Raw genomic sequence first — 20,167 nt, forward strand, 5'->3', positions numbered from 1 at the left:
AATATTCAGACACCGTGTACATTTAAATTGCTGTTAAAAACGGCTAATGAAATTCAAATGCTTCTTTAACTTTGAATTTAAAAAAACAAAAACACTTTTGAGGAATGCTAAAGGGGAAAAGTGAACATCAATGCAATTTTCTAAAAGGCTATTGTAAAAAAATAACATTTTCACTGTAATATTTTGCAATGAAATACATACTTAAGGGGATTGAGATTTTCATATGGTGGGAAGGGGAGAAGGGTTGTCTCAGACTTACTGCAGTTGAAGCAAATGATGGCATAATTATAAACTAAAATGTATTGAGCATGCATATAAAATGAATCTGCGAGCAAAGGAACTGTATGCTCACATTAATAAGGTCATTTGGGCTGCATGATATTACAGTGTTGCACATAATGTTTACTAAAATATGTATATTTACCATTCTTTGCCAAGATTGAAAGGCTGAGGACAGCAACCGTATACCAAGAAGTAAGATTTATTCAGTCAGACATTCAGCTACTGATGGTGCATTTTTATTTTTATATTTAAAAGTTTAACTGGGGAGTGAGGACAGTTAGTGATTATGAAAGTGGACAAAAAGCCTGAAAGTTTTATGTGCAGTCAACTTTCTACAGAACATGGAAAGGAAATGTACATTCTGTTGACAAGTTGTCCTCTTCCATTTTATGAAAAGTAGTAGTTTTAGTTTTTGCTTAAAACCATGAGAAATTCATTGCTAAAACAACAGCAGTGCATTCTGCAACTGTGAATGGAACACCTCCCACAAATGGTGAATGATTGAATAATTTCAGAAGGAAGATAGATGGCTCAGTAGCTCTGTCAATCTCTGACAGAGATTGACAGAGCTAACCGCCCCCCAAACCCTTTCCATTGGGAGAATAATAATCAAAATACTATTTGATGGATTATTGAAGTAAGAGTTATAGGGAGACCGAGCCGCCGTGTAAAAAGGAATAAATATTCAATTCTGATGCCTATGTTTAGACCAGTTTATATTACGTTTTTCCCTAAAATTCTTGTCAGCATATTCTCGAATGCATCTCTTGATCCTTTCCCTGCCCTCGACATTTTGCAGTAAATTAGGACACATACCATTATAAATGGTGCTGCTGTTGCTGTTGAGGTAAGATTCAACCAATGGTGCTTGTTCTTCTGACTGTTTCATTCTGCGCGCCCTTGTCCGGCTGTCCACATTGGACTGAACCATCAGTGGCTCCTGACGTTTTTTCTTCTGCTTCTGCTCAAGTAATGCTCGCTGGGAAAACACACAGTGACACACAGAGAGAGCTCCTCATTAAATTAAATAGGAACCTGTGGGCCTATGGACTGATTTCTGGGTGTCTCAGCAAGATGCTTTGAACCAAACAATATTAAATTGGACGTCAACCTCCTACCACAATTCTGTATCAAACAATTTATTTTGCTACTATTATGTACAGTGGAGATACGCAAGCAATTCTTTATGGAGAGCCTCTTTTAAAACTTAAAAAAGCAAAAATACCTACGGTGATAAGAGCAGAGATATTTGACTCCTCTACTGATAGTCAGATTTGAGATTTAAAATCGCTTATACTAAATATTGGGAAAGCAATAAAGTATAGGAACTAAAATTATTGCTGTATTATGGTGATTATAATTATGATCTAAGCTCTATGTGCTGCAACTCCCTAGCCACTGAATCAATGGAATTTATGTCTGAATAGGCACAGGGAGAATTGCACTGTGAAATGCATAAAAGTCTTTCCCAATGCTACAACTAATCTAGCACAGAGATTCTGCAACAATTGCATGATCCATCAGATCAATCCACACACCCCAGCCCTGAGAAGCACAAAGCAAGCGGGCTGCAGCCAATTGCTAGTGATGATTCTGGAAAACATACTAATAACTACTTGCATCAGACCATGTAAGTGACCCATGCTTGTTCAGGGGTGGCTGAAAGTAATTTCATACATCACACCCCTAACCTGGAGAATGGAGCACTGTGGCCTGATTATGGAACATGTGAAAATGCTGATTGGGCCCAAAATGAGAGGGTGGGATATCTGATTTTCCAATTTAGATTTCAAATATTATTTTGTATCAAAGACAAATTTGAAAGCTAGTATCAACATCGCAGCCCAGGGTAACAGTGATCTTCGCTGAGCATTAAACAATTACCGTATTTCAGTTCTCAGTTCCTTAGCAGATTTTATAACCAGAAGGGGAGTGTATTTTCCAGCTGTATGGATCTCTCATTCCAGATGTTTCCATGTTTATATTATGATGGTAGATTGTGCATATTTATGAGTCATTTGTCCATATCCACAGCAAAACTACACACCTAGTTTTAAAGAGCCCGGTGGCTTATTGGTCAGCACTGATTTATGCTATGGAAAAAACCTAAAAGTTACCAGTTGTGAATATCAGTAAGAGGAAGTTTGTCTTACAGTGGTGCCTCGCAAGACGAAATTAATCCGTTCCGTGAGGCTCTTCGTATAGCGGTTTTTTCGTCTTGCGAAGCAAGCCCATTGACAGCTTAGCGGATTAGCGCTATTAGCGGTTTAGCGACTTTTAGCGATCAGCTGTTAAGCAGCTTAACGGCTTAGGAAAAGGGGGGGGGAAGGGGGGAAACCCCACAGGAACTCGCAAGACATTTTCGTCTTGCGAAGCAAGCCCATAGGGAAATTCGTTTTGCGAAGCACCTCCAAAACGGAAAACCCTTTCGTCTAGCGGGTTTTCCATCTTGCGAGGCGTTCGTCTTGCGGGGCACCACTGTATACTTAAGAAATCCAGTTAAGCAAGCTCCAGCTATCAACATGAAATAACCAATGAAGTGCAATGAAATTTTTACAAACTCACCTGTCTGTCAAGCTTTTGTTGTCGGAGATTGCTGCTCTCATCATCTAAAACGCTGCCAAGATAAATAAATAAATAAAAGCAGAATTTACTCATCTAACCACAGAAGAAAAACTTGCTGTTCTATAGTTATCTATACAGTGGTGCCTCTGTTTGAGAACAGTCCAGTTTAAGAATGATTTGGTTTACAAATTCTGCAAAACCGGAAATAGTGTCTTGGTTTGAGAACTTTACCTCAGTCTAAGAACAGAATCCAAATGGTAGAAAAGCACCCGTGGTGGGAGGCCTCGTTAGGGAAAGCACGCCTCAGTTTAAGAACCATTTCGGTTTAAGAATAGATTAAATTCATAAACCAAGGTACCACTGTAGTAGTTCACAGGAATTTTGTACCAACACTCTGCAACAGGGTTCCACAATTTTTTGTTGGCATTACACAACCATTCTTTGTAGCCATCACAAATTTTGACCATCCCTTCCCTAAAGACACTCAGAAGCAGCAATAATCCAAGTGTCTCTAAAGCCTGGCACATAGTAGCCAAATGACCTCTCCCTACCACCAAGTTCTGTGTGTGTCTACCAGAGCTTCTCTCTGTTGCTTATTCCTACTGCCTGCACCCCCCCCCCCCATCTCGAAATCCTCTGGAGTGTAAGGAATACTCAGGAAAGATGAAGGATCTCTCATTTCATTGTGGGCAACCAGGGGAGGGTTGCTGCCGGAAAGAGATTTATGGTCACTATTGACATCCTGGTGACTATATATGCAAACCCTTGCTCTGCAATATTTTGGATCACTTGGATCAAGTTAATGTAATAACCACAGCAAAACAGGGCCTTTTCAGTGGTGCTCCCCCAGGTGTGGAATGCCCTCTCTAGTGAGGTGTGCTTGTCTCCCATCATTATTAACTTTATGAGGGAAATTAAAAACATTCTTGTTTTTAAACATTCGGTGGCTTAAGAATACCGTTTATGGAAACACTGAGATCATTGGATGGAAATATGTTTTTAATTGTAAGTGTTTGATCTGTTTTAAAATGTTTTTGCTTTTTTTTGTTTTTAAGTTGTATAAAAATCTGCCACCCTGAGCAACTTGGGGGAGGCAGGGCAAAATTTTAATAAATAAATAAAAATGTGAGTGTAAAGGTGTCAGAGTCAGGGAATGATAGCACTGTACGCATGGTTGCAAGGGGCAAACTTTCACACGTATCCCACCATACACACAGAGAGAATGTCCAAACTGAGCCATTTTTTAAAAAACATGCAATTTCAAAGCAAAGAAAAGGTGTTCCAGAATACGCCAAACAGCAATATATTAAAAGTGCTAGCACAGAGCTAAAGCCAGGCCTTCTGAAACAGATAAGTCTTAACAAAATGTAAGAAATAACACTACTTAGAGAATGAATCCCATCTAGCCATTTCAAAGCTAAATCCAGAGAATGGTGTGAAAAATCAAATCACAAACTTTACAAGAGTAAATAACTGTATGGCAGATCAGCTGTTAACTACATGTGAGATCTTATTCACGATTCTCCTACTTCATGTCTGGTTTGGCCCAGAGAGCCATTATCTTGTTGAAAGGGCTGGTACATCCCACAGTTGTGCAATGCAAAGCTTTGCTGCAGACAGTGTTTGCATGATTAATGGGACTTCTTTCTCTCTGACATTCAATATGACAAGCTGGGAGTGCAAAGGGATAGAATGACCGGTAATGAATTGAATTAACCTCAAACCTGCCTGCCAGAGGGCTCTGATATATTTACACAACCACCAGATTTATATGCTATTGCTATCCTGGTCACAAGAGATCTTCTGCAGCACCTTAGATAACCTTATTTAGTGCTGATATACTACATTTCTCAAACAGCAAATCTCCACTGCTAAGTAGCTGATCAGTTCCCAAACGATTTCCTGTAAAAAATTATGGACTCACTTAATGTTTGTATCCTGTAGGAGCAACAGTGGCAAAAATGAGGTCAGAACTGGGCCTTAAGTACATTTCTATTATTTTAGTAGGTCACTCTCTGCAGGGAAGCCAGTACCCCACTATTATTGTCAAAGGGGCAGCCATTCCGCCTTGAGCTAGTGACTAATGGCCCCTTGATTTCATTTTCCTGGACTCCTTGATGCAGAGATTGGGATTCAGAGGCTGGTGGGTCAAATTAGTCACTGAAGGGATGCTTGTCATTTTAAAAATACAGGTTTCTATCTTCAGAAAACCTCCACAAAGCTAGTTCTGAGAAGAGAGAGTTTATCAGCGCTGAAGTGAGGGTCTGGTCAATAGAGCTGACACAGATCCTCCCTCAGCAATGTGGCAACCTACCAGAGGCAGATTTAGGGGAGATGACTGGCTCGCCCGCAGGAGGTGCTGAGCCAAGAGGGTACCACAGGGGGTGCCCAACAATGACAAACAATGAAAGGCGAAAAGCAAGAGGCACCAGATTTTGGTGTCACACAGAGCGTCACTAAAAATTTTAAACCGAAAGTCTGCCACTGCAACGTACATACATTGAGAAATGATCCAGGCTGCAGGGAGTCATCCAGCAAAATATAGGCCTGACACGAATGGGACAAAAATTGGTGAGATGCATTTCTATCCCTATCGCCCCCTCTCTTCCCACACTGAACAGTGCAAATAATCTACAACTGGTGGCTTGTAAAAGGTGAAGAAGACAGTTGAGGTCACATTTTAAACAGTATCACATTGCTTTATTGGGAGCTACATCTAACATCACGTATAATACTGTAACATCAGAAGTGATGGAAATTATGCAATGCTGTTGTTTCCGTTACAAACTTCCAGAAACCACTGAAGAAAAGGAACCACTTTCTGTCCATTTACAAACTGATATAGCCCAAAAGTCTTTAGTCAGTATAACCTAAAACTCCTTACACTGAAACTCAGATTTCACCTTTCCATTTCACCCAAAGTGCCGTTGATTATCTCTATTTCTTTTTTTCAAAGGTGAGTTAACTGGCATTTAAGATGGCTTTGTAATTAGGTCATCATCTGCGACGAGTCAAAATTTCCTTCAGGCAAGGCATGTTTTGTCCTCTTCAGCAGATCAGGCAGAGTCATGTGGTACCCACTGAAAAGCTTACTGTGTAGTGCCCATAATGACATGGGGAAGCAGCAGTCCAGAGCCTGGCCACACAATTATGCTTGTTGCTACCAGCTCCTTGCTTCTCCAGTTTCCCAAGCAGCTGTGGGAGGTCTGCAGTCTGGGGGTTGGCTGGTTAGTCGGAAGCTGCAGATAGTTGTGAACATTATGCAATAAGCTTCTGCGGCTACTACATGCTTCTCTGTCATAAGAATCCACTAACTGAATAGGCATTTTATTCATAATGCAAATTACTTAGCTATATTAGGGATGCTACAAATAGCTTCCAGTAGAGGAAAATGAATGTATTACACATACACACTTTGCATGCAATGTCAAATAAGATCCCTTGAACTAATTCTGCAACACAATTCTGCTAAAAATCACAATATTGCATGTAGAATCAAACATGCAGGACCTGTTTTTCATTCTACCTTGTGGATGTCTAACTTGACTAGGAACCAGGTGGTTGCATTAATATATGGAATATTTGCCCCTAGGGCCTCTAGCTTATGTATATAAAGGGAGTGCAAGTTATATTTATACCACATACAATTCAAGGTGTTGTTGTTGTTTAGTCGTTTAGTCGTGTCTGACTCTTCATGACCCCATGGACCAGAGCACGCCAGGCACTCCTGTCTTCCACTGCCTCCCTCAGTTTGGTCTTTTCAAACTCATGTTCATAGCTTCGAGAACACTGTCCTCTCGTCCTCTGTCGTCCCCTTCTCCTTGTGCCCTCCATCTTTCCCAGCATCAGGTACTGGAGTCTCAGCTTCACGATCTGTCCTTCCAGTGAGCACTCAGGGCTGATTTCCTTAAGAATGGATATGTTTGATCTTCTTGCAGTCCATGGGATTCTTAAGAGTCTCCTCCAGCACCATAATTCAAAAGCATCAATTCTTCTGCGATCAGCCTTCTTTATGGTCCAATTCAAGGTACATACATTCAAATCCAACCTGAGATGTCCATTAAGCACATAAATGGAAAGGGAGCAGTGACTTTTACCTATAGCAAGTATATTGCAGAGGCTTGCAGCCACCTCATTTTGACATCTCTTAACCCCTTTTTTACTCCAATGGAGCTCCAGAGAACACCTGAAGAGAGTTGGCCAACCTGAGTGTCGGCCTCCTTGAGGTTTTAATGCCTAATTCAAACCCACTACCATCAATGGGAATTGACAGCACAACTTCAATGATCAAGAACAAACTTTAATGGGCTCTTAGGTGCACATTTAAAATATGTTGTTTTTCTAACATTTTTCACAGTACAGTGAGACCTCGGGTTGCATATGCTTCAGGTTACATACGCTTCAGGTTACAGACTCCGCTAACCCAGAAATATTACCTCAGGTTAAGAACTTTGCTTCAGGATGAGAACAGAAATTGTGCTCCGGTGGCGCAGTGGCAGCGGGATGGCCCATTAGCTAAAGTGGTACCTCAGGTTAAGAACAGTTTCAGGTTAAGAACAGACCTCTGGAACGAATTAAGTACTTAACCTGAGGTACCACTGTAAATGAGTTAACACTTGCTGGTTTTGCTTCAGTCAAAATATTTTTTGTCAGGAATTCCCTCTTAAGAAAAAATATGGCAATACAGTGGTACCTCGGGTTACATATGCTTCAGGTTACAGACTCCGCTAACCCAGAAATAGTACCTCGGGTTAAGAACTTTGCTTCAGGATGAGAACAGAAATTGTGCAGCAGCGGCGCAGTGGCAGCAGGAGGCCCCATTAGCTAAAGTGGTACCTCAGGTTAAGAACAGTTTCAGGTTAAGAACAGACCTCTGGAACGAATTAAGTACTTAACCCGAGGTACCACTGTAAATGTTTAAACTACCAGTATGTTACAGGCTAAATCCACTGAACTTTTCCAAGTTTCACATTCTTAAGAAGGTTCAACAAACCCTTCAAAAATGTTTTTTTTTTTAAATTAAAAAATTAATTAAAAAAAACATTTTCGTACTTCAAGATGTAGGTGGCGTTTCAATATATGAGACACAAAGGCATATCCTTCATCAAGTTTCCCACAGAGCCTTTTCATTTGCAAAGCCCTGCAGCTGCCACTGCCTTATGAAAACATGAGGAACTGATGGTGTATTGAGCTTATTTTAAAATCCCCCCACAGGTGAATTTCATACTGATATATGAAACTGAGACCAAGGCACGTACTACAGACACCATCTGGAGGCTGCTTCAGATCATTCCACATGGCAGCTGAGTTCATGCAGCAAGTAAAAAGAAGCTAAGACAACAAGGAGCTGTTATACAATCCAAACCAATGTCACATTAAGTAGAGCGGACCTGCGTACAGTTATAAAAGGAAGATTCTGCTGTGCCCTCACTGACAGGGACAGTGGCTCCTTTGGAACAAAGTGCCCAACACTGATCTTCCCCATCATTTGTAGGGCTGGAGGATGATCACAAATGCCACCTGCCATGGAAGCAGAAGAAGCTGTGGTACCCAGAAATATCATGAGGCAAAATGTGGACAGTCAAAAAAGACAATCATGTGGGGGGAACTGGATGTGATATTGAGGTGCATTGCAGCATGGGGGCAGTGTGAGGTAGTCGCCAGAGAGTTGGACTAGGACCTGGAAGGCCAAACTTCACATCTCCACTCAAACTAAAAAGTTCACTGGGCAACCGCAGGCCAGTTGCTGCGTCTAATCCTAACCTACCTTGGAGAGCTTAGTGAGGATAAAATGAGAAGGGGGGAAGCGCTTTGAGCTCCTTGAAGGAAAATGAAATACAATAAACAAACAAATAAATGAAATGGATGGATGGATGGCGGCTAACAGATTGAGATTGAATCCTGACAAGACAGAAGTACTGTTTCTGGGGGACAGGAGGCGGGCAGGTGTGGAGGACTCCCTGGTCCTGAATGGGGTAACTGTGCCCCTGAAGGACCAGGAGCGCAGCCTGGGAGTCATTTTGGACTCACAGCTGTCCATGGAGGCACAGGTTAAATCCATGTCCAGGGCAGCTGTGTACCAGCTCCATCTGGTACGCAGGCTGAGACCCTATCTGCCTGTGGACTGCCTCACCAGAGTGGTGCATGCTCTGGTTATCTCCCGCTTGGACTACTGCAATGCACTCTACGTGGGGCTACCTTTGAAGGTGACCCGGAAACTACAACTAATCCAGAACGCAGCAGCCAGACTGGTGACAGGGAGCGGCCGCCGAGACCATATAACACCGGTCTTGAAAGACCTACATTGGCTCCCAGTACGTTTCTGAGCACAATTCAAAGTGTTGGTGCTGACCTTTAAAGCCCTAAACGGCCTCGGTCCAGTATACCTGAAGGAGCGTCTCCACCCCCATCGTTCTACCCGGACACTGAGGTCCAGCACCGAGGGCCTTCTGGCGGTTCCCTCACTGCGAGAAGCCAAGTTACAGGGAACCAGGCAGAGGGCCTTCTCGATAGTGGCGCCCTCCCTGTGGAATGCCCTCCCACCAGATGTCAAAGAGAACAACAACTACCAGACTTTTAGAAGACATCTGAAGGCAGCCCTGTTTAGGGATGCTTTTAATGTTTGATGTATCATAGTATTTTAATATTCTTTTGGAAGCCACCCAGAGTGGCTGGGGAGGCCCAGCCAGATGGGCGGGGTATAAATAATAAATTATTATTTTTATTTTTTTTATTATTATTATTATTATTATTATTATTATTATTATTATTATTATTATAAATGTTAGCAGCTGTCATGGTCCCCCTGAAGCTTCCTCTTTGTTCGCAAAATTTGTCTGAGAGTATGTTGAGGGTGCTACTCAAGCAGGCAATAGTAGTTGCTTATTTGACAGATCCTCTAATCAGAGTATTTTCTAGAAGGAAAGCCTCAAGAGCTGTTTAGAAGTGTTTATTCTGAATATGACAGAAATAACTTTGGAAGGGCAACTATTCATCTTGGGCTTCCATCTCCTAGAGAGAAACACAAGGTCACTCAAATGTCAACATACTGCTGTAGTAAGGTTCAGACAGATGCCTGAAATTGCTGTAAGAAATGAAAAACAGTTTCTCTCTGTCTTTTTTTTTTATTGTGGTGCTTTACTTTGAAATACTCTTAGCAGCCTGAAGAGACAATAACTGAGCTGACATACGGCATGTTCAGATTGTGTTACAGGCCAAACCCCTGGTCCTGCTAGCTAGGGATCATGGGAGTTGTAGGCCAAAAACATCTGGAGGGCCAAGGTTGAGGAAGCCTGGGTACCACTACCAAGGAGTAACTACAGTTTAACAAAGCCACACATGGTAACTACATCCTGGGTTAAATATAATGAAGAAGAAAAAAGTCGTGTGCTGAAAATCTGTCGAGAGTGCAGTGGATTGGAATAGGACAGCATGAGATTTAACGGTTTACTAGCCCAAGTCATGACAAAACTGAACTACAATCTGTAGAAAACAAAACACTGTTATAATGCTGGCATTACATGCTTCTTTATGGTTTAGCAGAGCACTATCATTTGAGCACAGTATGCCAGTGCAATTTATTCCACAGAGGTTCACTTCCCTAAGAAGCATACACACAGAACAATTTCAAAAAAATCAGAGTGAGCTGTCAACGATCTCATTAGTTGGCTGCTTGAAATGCTGACTGCAGGGCCTGTTCCTTGAATTGTTATATACATTCTATAAATACCAAAGTCTTGTTTGGTATGTATTCAGCATTTGTCAGCTGGGATTAATATACAGAATTTTGGACTTGTAAAGCAGGAGTGGGGAGCAGCTGTCTCTCTTCCTTCACCATTCCTGGTACTAACATTTGAACAAGCAAAAACTCTGGCCTTTAGCAGCACTCCTTTCTGAGAGCTGTGCAGCAAACAGGACCGAAATGTCAACATGCCAGCTCATCTTTGCTTTTCTCACAGAAAGCGCTGCCAATGAATGGAAAGATTTGTTCAACGTCAAGGGCCTTGCATCAAAGTAACTTGCTTTATCAATTCTGAGGAGATACAAAAATTAATGGCAAACCCCCAAAGATACACACGATTATTCCAGCCCCTTTCCTCATAAATTTATTGATTTGTAATTAGCATTTTCCATCAAGGGAAATCGCTCCTGCAGGGACACATAACTACTGAGTAGAAAAGCAATAGCACAAGCTAGGGTACAGGACATTTGCGGGCTTAGAGAAAAGGCATACATTTTTTCTTCCCACTCTCACCTGCAGGAGAAGAACTACATGAGGGGTTCACTGCCAAGCTGGTCTAAAACCAGGTTTCAACGGCTGCAAAAAGAAGGTGGGAAAACAGCAAAGGCTGAAAACACCTGATAATGTGGGTTGCAAGTTCCCCAAGTCTCCACCACAGATTTAGAGAGAGTGCCATGGACACAAGAAAAAGTGAATGCAGTACACCCAAAAAACAAATGAAAGCATTCCTAAGAGCATGTGGAATACAACAGACTAAAAACAAAGAACTAAATCCTTGGCTCATGGACAAGAGTTAGATGACCGATCCAATATACACAGCAAGAAGTGGAGGATTATCAAATCTGTGAAAATGGATTATTCCTGAAAGAACATTTGAGTGCTTTCTCCAGGGTCAAATGAGCCAAAGTATTGTTTTCCATGATTTCCCTAGGCTAGTCTATATTGAACAGCTTCAGTACAGATCCTTTCCATTTGCATAGCTGGCAATATAGCTCTCAAGGATAAAAAGCAACAGCAATAAATGCATATGAAAAGAATAGATGAGTTTAGTTATTGCTTCCATCCTGGCTTTAGCTCTTCAGAACACAGGAACAACCCTTTGGGATCAGACCAGAGGTCTAGCCAGATGCCTGCAAGTAAGGCATGAGCACAACAGAACTCTCCTACTCATGATCCCAAGCAACTGGAATGTTCAGAGGCAGGTCGCCTCTGCACTTGGAGGTAATATATACCCATCATGAGTAATAGTCATGGATAGGCTTAAGTGCAGTCCTAACCATCTCTACTCAGAAGCCCAAGTTAAGTTAAGGTTGCAGCCTTATTTTCCTTCATGGAAGCTTCCCTACTAAGTCAAATAGCAGGAGAAGAGGCACCCAGTTTGAAATAGGGGCTAAGTGTTAAAACAACATGCACACCTGTGGCTGTTTTTCCTTTCTTTCTGAGAATACATCAGTAAATTGTTATAAACATCACTTCTAGTTTGGTCCATAAGCATGTAGAATTTCCGTGTCAGCTCAAAACTTATCTATTTGCCCAGGCATTTTAAAGTTGGCATTTTAGAATGGTCTAATTATTTTTAGTTGCAACTAACTGCCCCCCCCCCCCGCTTTATTATACTTGTACTGTACTACAAACATTCTTTGTGGAATGTTTAATTTCATCCATGCCTATTGTGCACCAGCCTGGTATCTGCATGGATAAAGAGCAGTCTAGAAATGCTTTTAATAATAATGAAAAAGAAAATTAGAAACCCAAAAATAAAAATACAAAAAGCCATGAGGGGGATTGTAAATATTTTTTTTAAAAAAACACACCTGTTTTTTAAAAATACTATAGGCAGAAAACCATTTTCTAGGTTCTTCTACAAGCTAAAATGACACACATTTCACAGCTGCCACTTGGATAGCAGAACTCTTCAACAGGGGGAAGATATTGTATCCCAAAACTCTATGTTGCAAGAAACACACCTGGAAGTGATTCCCACTCAAATGGGGATACCAGATGGCATTCAGTAATGTCTGCTCACTTGTACAATGGAAATCTGCTTGAAAATTGGGGCTTCAGGATTGTCATCTCCCCTCTTTTCCCATTTGCAGCTTCCCCCCCCCCCCCCGCCCGCATGCCTCCCCCCAGAGGATCACCCAGCGCAAATGAAGGGTATGTGGAAAGCTGTAGAGGGAGAAGAAAAAAAGCCCTGTTGAACGTGTGGGTGCCTACTGATGCTACAGTGAATGTCACCTATTTAGCTAGAAACAGAAGGTATCGATCAAACTGCTTTGGGCTGGATTCTCCTCATCTGGATTGTGAAGATTCCATAACATCTGGACAGGAATGTGAAGCGATTCCTTGACACCAGAATGGGGAAAGAGTGAGAAGTTTTCACAAACTAGGTACACCACAGTTGTGCCTGAAGTTTACATAGCCCAAAGCCCTTCATGGTTACCCACAAACCAGATATAAGGGAAGTGAGGGAATGGTAATGTGAATGAACATCACATAGAAGCAGCTGTGCTTCTTGGGTTACACCAATTCTTATTCAGATAATGTTGCGAAGCCTGAGAACAACAAAGACAGAACGAATGTGCTAACTATACATACCCAAACCTACTTAAATGATCAAAGCTCAATGGAAGTACAATAAGGACTAGAGCAGTGCCACAACACATTTGTAGAGTGATACATCATAGGATTGTACTCTGTTTGTTGAAGCCTGCTTTTAGAATACAGCTTCAAACAGAATACATGTTTTTTTCCTGTTTAGGGCTAGATTAAGATATTATATTTTGACAGTCTCACAAATCTTCTGTCTATAAAGTTTGTGCATTGCTGAGATGGAGGAAGCTATTTTTTTTTTCATATACTGTAATGTGAATTCATTTATTTTACTCCCAGTTGGGGCATTTTCAACATTGGTTCTGATGTACAGTGTCAAGTTTTAGAGGCTTCTCCTGCAAAGGACAAAAACATTATTATTTTGAACAGCCACTGTTTGTTTGAGTCTTCAGAGCAGGTTCTAATTTGTGGTTGCCAGGGCTCAGCAAAAGAAATCTCTTTTCAATCCTTGAGTTAAATCACAGGACATATGAAACAATAATACTGTACATATAAGTAATTCGGAACACGTTCAGAATGATATAACCTTTACACTGAGTGACCACAGTCTGCCCCCAAACACTTTAAGGAATGTGTCTTCAAGGACAGATGGCATGGCTTTAGGCAGACTTGAAACACTCTTTCTCATCCCATCCTCTCTGACAGGAGCATATATCTGTATCTAAACATGAAGTTACAGATATATGTTTTGCAAGCATCCAAACAGAAAACCAATGTTTTAATCATAGAGCCTTCCAGAAATAAACACACAAAGCTTAAATCAGCTTTGTTTTAAATTTGTTCCAGAGTGATTGTGAAACATACACTGAACTAGAACATACATTTGCTTTTCCTTCCAAATTCTCTCCCACATTAATGGAATTCAGACTCAACACAAATGCTCCTCTTCGCATATCACTGCCGCTCTTTCTCAGTATCAATATACTGGGAATCCGACTTCAAGACCAAAAAATCCCCTTTAATTTTAACTTTGGTCTTTATCTCACTAAAACTGCAAGTCAATTGTTACTTTAAGAATACATTCATTTTATGAACTAATAATAATCTTTTATGTTCTATTTTAAAACCCCATTCTGGAATACAGTTCCAATTTGTGCTATGCTCCCAGGTAGCACCTGCCCACATCTCACCAAGTTTCTTTTACACAATACAAATCTGGGGGGAATTCAAATTGTCAGAAGGATGGCCTGATGTTTGTGGAATTCCATAATAATATGGAAGTGATAAGTAGAGTGGAATGTTCTAAAAACCATGCCCTGTCTTGCCACCAGAAGTATTAACACTGTGTAAATCTTAATTAGGATTGTGATTTGCATGAAGTTTAATACTTTGCAATTTGTACATCACATTGCATTTAAATCAGGGTATATTTGGGGTTCTGCTGTCAGACTAAATCCTTTTGGTATTGCTGAAAAACAAACGCACCATTGCTTTCTTTTTAATACTAATTAGTACATACAGTACATAATATTCATTCATTTGTAATCACACACCTGTATTTTAAAAAGTAATTGTGTTAATTCCATTGTAGTCATATTTATTTGCATTTAATTCTTTTATACTGCCCACTTGCATAAATATCAAGGCAATGCACAGCATAAAATACTGCAAAACAATACAAAATAATCACAGTAACCATATGGCTTTTCTAAAACAGGTAATTGAACTGACTAGGCCTGCCAGCATTATTCCAGCAGTGTTTTGTGCAGGAAGAAAAAACACACCACATGAATTCCAAAAACCCATTATGCCATTTATTGTATTGTTAAGCACTGGATGATAGGGGTAGGCACCAGCTAGTGTCTGCTCTGGATTCCTATTATCTTCTAAATAATATTCAAGATGTTGACCTTGAATTATAAAAAACTAGAACAGAGAACTTTACAAACATATGAGGTAGGATATGAGAAGCCATTTTTGGAGACTGATCCAAACACACACACACACACACACACACACACACACACACACACAAACCCACTTTTTCTTTCTTTGGAGACTCTCGACATCCTGAGCTAGAAGCCAGCATTCAACAATACAGCACCTTTCCTTACTTCCTGAGTTAGCAGTGCATCACAACAGCATCATTAGTTCTATGAAGTATCTATTTTTCCCCCTCCCATATTTCCATGACTTCCTTTGTTCTGTCTAAATCTATTTTTTCCTGCAGATAACAATAATTGCTCTGGTTGCTTACAACGGAGGCAGTAGAAATGATTTAAATTATACAAAGATGTAACAAAGGAGAGATGCTACATGGCTTTGTGGGCAGCTGGAAGTTATTTATCGAAACATGTATTTTGTTCAGAAATTCCTGCCATTTTTTGTAAACAGGTGTTGTGTTTTTTTGAAGAGGTGTGTCTTTCAGGATGACAATAATATTAAAAAGGAGTGAACCCTACCTCGTGTCAATATATCCAAGAATTGGATGAGTGACCTGGGTGGGCCTGACCTATCTCAGCTGTGTGCACCTGGGTAGTCAGTACAGCACCAGGCTAGACTGGAGGATGAAGGAGGGTGTTGTCCATTGAAATACTGTCTCATGTACCAGAAATCCTTGGAGTGGGCTTAAAAAACTTCGTACCTGTATTGGGCCAGAGAGAGAGAGATTGAGGGTGCTGCTGGCCTATTGATCATTCTGTTGCCCAACAGCATCCTTGACCAAGCTAGTCTCTGGCATAGTGGAGGACAATAGTTCTTCAATATCCATGAGAGTGCTGCCGTTGAGCTGGAACAGGACTTCATGGGTGATCCCCGCCCGGTAATGCAGTATGCAAAATTTAGCATGGTTCTGTGTTGGAATCGGATAGTGTTTTGAGTGAGTTCAATACAGCTAGTGGAATTTGTGGTGGCAGATGCCACCGGAAAAAGTGCTGGCTTGCCACCAGTCTCATACCAGATGCCTCATCTACAAATGGAGTGGCAGTCATCACTGGTGTCATCAGTAGCAAAGGCCATTCCCACCATGATCTCCATTCTTCAACACCTGAAACTGGAGTAAAGAGAGGAGGCAGCAGGAAAAAGTTGGGCGGCAGGCAACTTTAAAGTTAGCACTGTAGCAGGTGTGTACGACATCTCTGAATAACAAACACTGGAGAGAAATAATATTACATTTATCATTTCTCATGAATATTTACACACACTCTCAGAATGCATGCTTTCTGCAGGTTTAATTGATTAATTACCGGTACATTAATTGACTAAAACTCAGATGATTAATTGGGTAAGCTTTTCTAAATCAAGTGACAGCCCTAGAGACTACATGTTAACCAGATATTAGATTGCCCAAAGAGCATTTCAACTAGTTTTATGCCATCATTCCATTAAACTTACTACAAAGCCACATTTTATTCTCCACTGTAGTTTGCTGAGCATGTACGTCACAAATTGAAAATTAAAGCATATAAGTCTGGTAAACATGCACCAATGAGTCTAAAAACACAGGTTTTTTCCTAGTAGTTTCCCCAAATAATCTACAACTCAATACAGTGGTACCTCAGGTTAAGAACTTAATTCATTCTGGAGGTCCAGTCTTAACCTGAAACTGTTCTTCACCTGACATACCACTTTAGCTAATGGGGCCTCCCGCCGCGGCCACCGTGCAATTTCTGTTCTCATCCTGAAGCAAAGTTCTTAACCTAAGGTACTATTTCTGGGTTAGCAGAATCTGTAACCTGAAGCATCTGTAACCCAAGATACCACTGTAAATACCTTTCTTCCATTCTTAGAAATATCCAAATTTAATTCAGGAAAAAGGACAAAACTCCACAATGTAATAATATACCATATACTTCATCCTTCCTATTCAATTGTCATTTTGTTTCCATTTCAGACTATTTTGCAAATTCACTTGAATGAAAACAGAAGTAAATGAGTTTAATAACCACTGATAGCTCTTCTCACTGCTATGTTCAGAAGATTTATAGGAGCTAGCTAATTAAGGAAATATAATCTAATAAAGTAACCAAGACTCAACATCTACAAATAGAACAAAATTGCCTAGAGTTTCTGTTGTCCCGGTTACTGAGATGGACAGCCTTTGTTTCAGACAATTAAGCCAGACATTTAAAATTACTACATAGAGAAAGTTCAATTGTTCCCAGACTACTTTCTGAATATTGAGGAATACAATCCTCTTGGAGTGAAACTAAGTGTTTCTCATTAATTACTCTGGGGCAGGATTCACTACTGCAGCATGCCTATTTACATGGCCAAGTGAGGTTTGTTTGTTCTTAATGATATTTAGGGTGTATGTCATTTGAAGGATGTTCACAATTTAAACCGCTGTACAATATTTTCTCAAATGAGCATGCATTACACCAGGAATAGATATTAGTGTTTAAAGAAGCAGTATGGAAAGTGCACTCACAGATGCAAGAGTCATTCATTCACATACTATTTCCCCACCAGACTATGCCTAAAAGCAGCTTACACAATGTGAGTCATAATAGATACAACTTGAAGTATACTATAGCAAAAACAATTATGGATATCAATAACAGTGTCAAGAATGAATAGCAGCATTCAATATATCTCAACACATGTAACGCAACCATAAAAAACAGGGTTAAACTAAACCAACCAGGAAATCATGGCTCTCCACCTTCTGATTCAATTCCATTTGCAAAGAGTGCACAACAGGCGGCAGGGGCTGCAATCTTGCCAGTTTTCAGTAAAGCTCAAGTTCATTCAAATGACTCAAGGATAAAACCACCTCAAGGTTGCTTCTCAACCTCAGCTGTCAATCCTGGGAGGCTACTAAGTTATCCCTCATTCATAAAAAGTACTTGCTAGTAATTTCAAAAGCTAGATCTTTGCAGGTTACACATACTTATCCTTGATGTTTATGATGCAAGTAACTTAGCCCTTATAGAACCAGGCTGAACACATGAAAAACATTATAATATTTTCTATAGGGGAGGAGCCACCACTCAGTGGTAGAACATCTCATTTGCATGTAAAGGCCCTATGTGCTATCCTTGGCATCTTTAGGTGGGGCTTGGGGTGGGGGATGGTGTCTGAAACCCTGGAGAGTCACTCCCAAGCAGTGCAGACAACACAGAGCTAGCTGAATTCATGAGTTCACGCCATGTAAATCAGCTTCTTACATTCCTATGAAAATGTATGATTGCTAAATTCTATTATACGAGATCTAAAATATATACTTCAGTTTATTGTAAGAACAAAAAATCTTGTGGCGCTTTAATGTCAAATAAATTCATTATACCACAGGCTTTTGTAGGCCACAGTCCACTTCGCATGATTACAGCATCATAATGAATTTGTTAGAATTAAAGGTGCCTCAAGAGTCTTTGCTGTTTTTGTTACCAAAGATGAATATGGCTGGAAATTGCTCTACTGTGGTCTCTATTCTTAGGGTGCTGAAAGGATCAACAAAAATCCCTTTGCTCAGCTTCCTATTTTATTAATCTATTAATGCAATGGCCCTCATTCCATCTCATCTGTCATAATGCCCATAGGCAAAAGAAAGAACAATTATAGTCAAATAAACATCACAGGGAACGAAAGCAACTACATATACATCCTACATTTAAGCATACTTCTTCTTAGCTTGATAGCTCATTCATGTGGAATGCTTTCAATTAGCATATGGGAGAAGGAAATGAAACATAAATTGCAGTAGCATGGACTGCTGATTTCCTGGACAGGGCAAAAGGCAATGTGCAGTAGAACAAACAAAAATGTTCTATATGTTTTTGGAAAGCTTGCAGTTTAAACTATGAACTAAAACCCCTCTCCTGTGCAATGTTGGAGCTACAACCCATTTTAAAAGAACAGAAAGGAAAATGGGTCTTTAGTTGCAATAGTAATAGAGAAGTGTTTTCTGTAAAACAAAACCTTGCTTTGCAATCCATCCTAATTTGTTCTGTGGCAAAAGCCCACCAAAAGTAATTCTGCGAGCCTGCCCTATAAACATGAAGTTATACATAAGCAGATCAAAAGAAGTATCTAAAGTCAGTGGACATGGAGTCACAATGAATATAATCAGTGAGCACCACCTGTCAGCTAAGGAAGAAAAAACAGAAAGTTTAGCAGTGACCTCATGGCATTCCCCAGCTACTCAGTCTCTACCCCAACCAGGAGCCTTCTGGGGTTGACAGTTTGATGCCTCAAGTACCTGGGAGTCATGGATGATCCCAGGGATCATGGCATGTGACCAGAAGAGGTCTCTTCTGGAGCCACATACAAGTACAATCTGGAGCCCTCAGAGCCAAGGGAAAGCCTTCATCCATGATCCAGGAAAGTTCTACTTTGAACAGAGGAAACTTCTGGTACTGTTGGGCCATGGCATTTAGAAAGGTATCCTGGCATCTGCTGGTGGGGGACTGTGAAATAAGCAGTGTTAGAAACTGAGAAATGAAAGCTAGGTGCTAAATGGCACCTTAAATCTAGGTTATGGGTGCAACAATGGAATGTCTAGGTGCACTTTTTTATAACAAGAATACAAAGCTGAAAATGAATGAACTGCAGCTAAAATATTATGTTCATTTTTCACATGGTCTAGTCCTTCCCCTGCCCACCCCCCTAATATCCTTAAGAGGGTCTCTTCTCCAGTCTTCAAAGAGTAGCTAGAAGTGGGGAGGCAGAAAAAGGTCCTCCTTTCCTTCCACTCTGCAGTTTGAATCCAAAATCTTAGGCGCATTACTGCACCCAGTGCTCAGAAACTGCTCATGCTAATGAAATTCCCTGTCGCAAAATGCACTTAGAACGATGGGAGTTTTGAACACTGGAAATAAGGTGGGCTCCCCAACCAACATCCTATTGGAAGTCCTCTGTAGCCAGTTAATGCAGCCTCATTGAGCACATCCTGCAGCACAAGGAAGTCTCAGTTGGAGTGTTCAGACCCCTGTAGGTGAGAGCACATCACGTGCAGCATTATATGTAATGCACATAGCAAAGATACAGAAGAACCTCTTCACCAGGTAAACCTCTGAAGATACCTAA

General features: G+C 40.7%; 1 protein-coding gene across 5 annotated transcripts in view; it reads right to left on the bottom strand.

The window, feature by feature from the left end:
* Positions 1-20,167, bottom strand: part of TUB (TUB bipartite transcription factor) — a 123,256-nt gene that overhangs the window by 31,342 nt on the left and 71,747 nt on the right. For 4 of the 5 annotated variants that reach the window (XM_079966526.1, XM_079966523.1, XM_079966527.1 and 1 more), the window contains exons 2-3: positions 2,848-2,899; positions 1,099-1,261 (exon numbers count right to left, since the gene is read on the bottom strand). In XM_079966526.1, the coding sequence (XP_079822652.1) occupies positions 1,099-1,261; positions 2,848-2,899 (215 nt within the window). Of the gene's footprint in view, positions 1-1,098; positions 1,262-2,847; positions 2,900-5,750; positions 5,774-20,167 lie in introns of those variants that run through there. The other variant, XM_079966525.1, reaches the window with a different exon arrangement.

This window comes from Podarcis cretensis (assembly GCF_951804945.1).
Source record: "Podarcis cretensis genome assembly, chromosome: 1".
In the NCBI taxonomy this organism is placed as follows: domain Eukaryota; kingdom Metazoa; phylum Chordata; class Lepidosauria; order Squamata; family Lacertidae; genus Podarcis; species Podarcis cretensis.